The following is a 6,000-nucleotide window of genomic DNA, read 5'->3' as shown; positions in this document are numbered from 1 at the left end:
TTGTCCTCCTGCATTATACCATTTGTGTCAGTATGAACAAACTACATGCTCTGTGAAAACAGACGTTGAGTCATGGATTTCTGTTGCACTGTATGAGTAGTTTCACTAGATGGCGCTCTTGTATGCTGCACATGCCCAGAGACATCTCTGAAGCAGTTTTTGTGAAAGTAAACATAAGATAATAGCCTTGGGGCTGGTTTCCAGGAGCAAGATTAGATAAAGCCTGTAGATACTCCCTGACTAAAAAACAATTGAGATTCTTCATACAAAGTGCTTTTTAGTCCAATCTGTGTCTGGGAAACTGGCTCTTAAAATAAAAAGCACTTGAGAATTTATAGCTGAGTGGTCTGAAGAGGTGTTGTGTTTCCATGGTAGACTATATGTTTTGAACCATCTATAATTCTGCATTCTTTCCTTCTCAGATGAGCCCTGTGAAGATCTGAAACCACATAGCAGCCCCAGTCTGAGCCCCAATATGGACAACGAGATCACCGCCAAGGAGAGAGGACTGCTGGAGGAGAATAACGAAAAGGACATGATGGACAGATATCAGGAGGAGGAGGAGGTAGAGGAGGAGTAGAGGAGGAGGTTGAGGTAGAGGAGGAGGAGGAGGAGGAGGAGGAGGAGGAGGAGGAAGAGGAGGAGGAGGAGGTAGAGGAGGAGGAGGAGGTAGAGGAGGAGGAGGAGGAGGAGGAGAAGAAGGAGAAGAAGGAGAAGGAGGTAGAGGAGGAGGGGGAGGAGGTAGAGAAGAAGGAGAAGAAGGAGGAGGAGGAGGAGGTAGAGGAGGAGGGGGAGGAGGTGGAGGAGGAGGTAGAGATGGAGGAGGTAGAGGAGGAGGGGGAGGAGGTAGAGAAGGAGGAGGAGGAGGAGGAGGAGGAGGTAGATGCGGAGGAGGAGGAGGTAGAGGAGGAGGAGGGTGAGGAGGTAGAGGAGGAGGAGAAGAAGGAGGAGGTAGAGGAGGAGGTAGAGGAGGAGGAGGAGGAGGTAGAGAAGGAGGAGAAGAAGGAGGAGGAGGAGGTAGAGGAGGTGGAGGAGGACGTAGAGGTGGAGGAGAAGAAGGAGGAGGTAGAGGAGGAGGAGGTAGAGGAGGTAGAGGAGGAGGAGGTAGAGAAGGAGGAGAAGAAGGAGGAGGAGGTGGAGGTAGAGGAGGTGGAGGAGGACGTAGAGGTGGAAATGAAGGAGGAGGAGGTAGAGGAGCGATTTTATTTATTGATGCTGTCTTAGGATGGTATTCATTGATGCTATATTTTGGTGGTTTATAATCATCTGGCATGTTTATAACACTTTATGGCTCTTGACTTTGTGTCCAGTTTTTTGCCTTGTACTGTATATATTTTACTCTTGTTTTAATCTATATCTTAATGTATATTTCATGTATATTTCATGTATATCTTTTACCCTTGTTTTTAATCTGCTGCTTTTTTTAAAGGACATTTCTCCTCAGGGATTAACAAAGTACCTGTCTAACTATGGGTCTTTCTAGCTCAGACAAGGCTTACTTACTTCTTACCTATCTAATTAACCAATAAGGCCCGAGAGGGTACCCCGGCTAAGAGCTGTATCCAGGCACTCCGCGTTGCGTCGTGCGAACGAACAGCCCTTAGCCGTGGTATATTGGCTGTATATCACATACACCTGAGGTGCCTTATTGCTATTATAAAATGGTTACCAACGTAATTAAAGCAGTAAAAATAAATGTTTTGTCATGCCCGTGGTATACGGTCTGATATACCATGGCTTTCAACCAATCAGCATTCAGGGCTCGAACCACCGAATTTATAACAATGTATATATCTCTAACTAGGAGGAGGAGAAGGGTAGGAGGGAGCAGCTGGAGCCTCTGTCTGAGGAGCAGGAGCTGGAGGAGTTGAGGAGTCAGGTGCTGCAGCTCCTCCTGGAGTTAGAAGGGGCCAGGGAGATATCCAACAAACACCAGGAGGCTTTCCACGAGCTGCAGGGTAAGCGAGAAGTCCACGTGAAACCGCTAGCTAGTTATCTGTGGTGCATTAGCAGTGCCATGCTACGTTCCCGTTATCTCCCCTGAGATCTCCAGGTCTGTCCTCGGTTCTTTGTAAATGTTTATCTCAGACAGGATCAGTTCCTCATAGTCCCTGAATAGAGAGCTGCATCATCATTCTGGAAATTATGAGCTAGTCAAACTGACTAAGACTGACTGAGGACATAATGAACACACTAAGACCTTAGTACAGAGGACATAGTGAACATACTAAGACCTTAGTACAGAGGACATAGTGAACACACTAAGACCTTAGTACTGAGGACATAATGAACACACTAAGACCTTAGTACAGAGGACATAGTGAACACACTAAGACCTTAGTACAGAGGACATAGTGAACACACTAAGACCTTAGTACTGAGGACATAGTGAACACACTAAGACCTTAGTACAGAGGACATAGTGAACACACTAAGACCTTAGTACAGAGGACATAGTGAACACACTAAGACCTTAGTACAGAGGACATAGTGAACACACTAAGACCTTAGTACAGAGGACATAGTGAACACACTAAGACCTTAGTACTGAGGACATAGTGAACACACTAAGACCTTAGTACAGAGGACATAGTGAACACACTAAGACCTTAGTACAGAGGACATAGTGAACACACTAAGACCTTAGTACTGAGGACATAGTGAACACACTAAGACCTGAGTACTGAGGACATAGTGAACACACTAAGACCTTAGTACAGAGGACATAGTGAACACACTAAGACCTTAGTACAGATGACATAGTGAACACACTAAGACCTGAGTACCGAGGACATAGTGAACACACTAAGACCTTAGTACTGAGGACATAGTGAACACACTAAGACCTAAGTACTGAGGACATAGTGAACACACTAAGACCTTAGTACTGAGGACATAGTGAACACACTAAGACCTAAGTACTGAGGACATAGTGAACACACTAAGACCTTAGTACAGAGGACATAGTGAACACACTAAGACCTTAGTACAGAGGAAGTGAACACACTAAGACCTTAGTACAGATGACATAGTGTCCACACTAAGACCTTAGTACAGAGGACATAGTGAACACACTAAGACCTTAGTACAGAGGACATAGTGAACACACTAAGACCTTAGTACAGAGGACATAGTGAACACACTAAGACCTTAGTACAGAGGACATAGTGTCCACACTAAGACCTTAGTACAGAGGACATAGTGAACACACTAAGACCTTAGTACAGAGGACATAGTGAACACACTAAGACCTTAGTACAGAGGACATAGTGAACACACTAAGACCTTAGTACAGAGGACATAGTGTCCACACTAAGACCTTAGTACAGAGGACATAGTGAACACACTAAGACCTTAGTACAGAGGACATAGTGTCCACACTCAGCTCAATGCATGCTGGGGGACTTAGAGTGCCGAGTTCAGTCTCAGTTGTCTATTCTAGCAGGCTCTCCAGTTGGGCTGGTCTGTGACTGACAGGCTCTCCAGTTGGGCTGGTCTGTGACTGACAGGCTCTCCAGTTGGGCTGGTCTGTGACTGACAGGCTCTCCAGTTGGGCTGGTCTGTGACTGACAGGCTCTCCAGTTGGGCTGGTCTGTGTCTGACAGGCTCTCCAGTTGGGCTGGTCTGTGACTGACAGGCTCTCCAGTTGGGCTGGTCTGTGACTGACAGGCTCTCCAGTTGGGCTGGTCTGTGACTGACAGGCTCTCCAGTTGGGCTGGTCTGTGACTGATAGGCTCTCCAGTTGGACTGGTCTGTGACTGACAGGCTCTCCAGTTGGGCTGGTCTGTGACTGACAGGCTCTCCAGTTGGGCTGGTCTGTGACTGACAGGCTCTCCAGTTGGGCTGGTCTGTGACTGACAGGCTCTCCAGTTGGGCTGGTCTGTGACTGACAGGCTCTCCAGTTGGGCTGGTCTGTGACTGACAGGCTCTCCAGTTGGGCTGGTCTGTGACTGACAGGCTCTCCAGTTGGGCTGGTCTGTGACTGACAGGCTCTCCAGTTGGGCTGGTCTGTGACTGACAGGCTCTCCAGTTGGGCTGGTCTGTGTCTGACAGGCTCTCCAGTTGGGCTGGTCTGTGACTGACAGGCTCTCCAGTTGGGCTGGTCTGTGACTGACAGGCTCTCCAGTTGGGCTGGTCTGTGACTGACAGGCTCTCCAGTTGGGCTGGTCTGTGTCTGACAGGCTCTCCAGTTGGGCTGGTCTGTGACTGACAGGCTCTCCAGTTGGGCTGGTCTGTGTCTGACAGGCTCTCCAGTTGGGCTGGTCTGTGACTGACAGGCTCTCCAGTTGGGCTGGTCTGTGACTGACAGGCTCTCCAGTTGGGCTGGTCTGTGACTGACAGGCTCTCCAGTTGGGCTGGTCTGTGACTGACAGGCTCTCCAGTTGGGCTGGTCTGTGACTGACAGGCTCTCCAGTTGGGCTGGTCTGTGACTGACAGGCTCTCCAGTTGGGCTGGTCTGTGACTGACAGGCTCTCCAGTTGGGCTGGTCTGTGACTGACAGGCTCTCCAGTTGGGCTGGTCTGTGTCTTATAGATGGTAGGCAATTAAGGTCACAGTTATGAAAACTTAGGACACTAAAGAGGCCTTTCTACTGACTCTGAAAAACACCAAAGGAAAGATGCCCAGGGTCCCTGCTCATCTGCGTGAATGTGCCTTTGGCATGCTGCAAGGCATGAGGACTGAAGATGTGGCCAGGGCAATAAATTGCAATGTCTGCACTGTGAGACGCCTAAGACAGCTCAACAGGGAGACAGGACGGACAGCTGATCATCCTCACAGTGGCAGACCAAGTGTAACAACACCTGCACAGGATCGGTACATCCGAACATCACACCTGCAGGACAGGTACAGGATGGCAACAACAACTGCCCGAGTTACACCAAGAACGCACAATCCCTCCATCAGTGCTCAGACTGTCCGCAATAGGCTGAGAGAGGCTGGGCTGAGGGCTTGTAGGTCTGTTGTATGGCAGGCCTTCACCAGACATCACCGGCAACAACGTCGCCTATGGGCACAAACCCACCGTAGTTGAACCAGACAGGACTGGAAAAAAGTGCTCTTCACTGACGAGTCACTGTTTTGTCTCACCAGGGGTGATGGTCGGATTCGCGTTTATCGTCGAAGGAATGAGCGTTACACCGAGGCTTGTTCTCTGGAGCGGGATCGATTTGGAGGTGGAGGGTCCATCATGGTCTGGGGCGGTGTGTCACAGCATCATCGGACTGAGCTTGTTGTCATTGCAGGCAATCTCAATGCTGTGCGTTACAGGGAAGACATCCTCCTCCCTCATGTGGTACCCTTCCTGCAGGCTCATCCTGACATGACCCTCCAGCATGACAATGCCACCAGCCATACTGCTCGTTCTGTGCGTGATTTCCTGCAAGACAGGAATGTCAGTGTTCTGCTATGGCCAGCGAAAAGCCCGGATCTCAATCCCATTGAGCACGTCTGGGACCTGTTGGATCGGAGGGTGAGGGCTTGGGCCAGAATTCCCCCCAGAAATGTCTGGGAACTTGCAGGTGGAAGAGTCGGGTAACATCTCACAGCAAGAACTGGCAAATCTGGTGCAGTCCATGAGGAGGAGATGCACTGCAGTACTTAATGCAGCTGGTGGCCACACCAGATACTGACTGTTACTTTTGATTTTGACCCCATCTTTGTTCAGGGACACATTATTCCATTTCTGTTATTCACATGTCTGTGGAACTTGTTCAGTTTATGTCTCAGTTGTAGATTTTTGTTATGTTCGTACAAATACTTACACATGTTAAGTTTGCTGAAAATAAACACAGTTGACAGTGAGAGGACGTTTCTTTTTATTGCTGAGTTTAGTAAAGGACTGTATAACGCATAGCAACCACTAACAACAATTGTAACACCAACTCACTTCTGTCCACGCATTCTGTTACACATGTCCCCTTGGATAGAGCCTCAGGAGGCTCTGACCTGAACAGGCAGAAGGGCTGTCAGGTGTCCCCCTAGCAACCTGGAGCTGTCAGG

At 48.9% G+C, this 6,000-nt stretch overlaps 1 protein-coding gene across 6 annotated transcripts in view; it reads left to right on the top strand.

Annotated features, from left to right (window-relative positions):
• Positions 1-6,000, top strand: part of LOC139584255 (coiled-coil domain-containing protein 136-like) — a 54,115-nt gene that overhangs the window by 27,985 nt on the left and 20,130 nt on the right. For all 6 annotated transcript variants that reach the window (XR_011676741.1, XM_071415879.1, XM_071415878.1 and 3 more), the window contains 2 exons: positions 423-565; positions 1,805-1,958. Coding sequence is in view for 5 of the 6 variants with exons in the window: in XM_071415878.1 (XP_071271979.1) it covers positions 423-565; positions 1,805-1,958 (297 nt within the window). In the remaining variant the exon portion in view is untranslated. The remainder of the gene's footprint in view (positions 1-422; positions 566-1,804; positions 1,959-6,000) is intronic.

The sequence above is a fragment of the Salvelinus alpinus genome, chromosome 9 (assembly GCF_045679555.1).
Source record: "Salvelinus alpinus chromosome 9, SLU_Salpinus.1, whole genome shotgun sequence".
NCBI lineage: Eukaryota > Metazoa > Chordata > Actinopteri > Salmoniformes > Salmonidae > Salvelinus > Salvelinus alpinus.
Note: the sequence above shows the minus strand (reverse complement) of the source record. Positions and strands in the feature narration are given on the sequence as shown.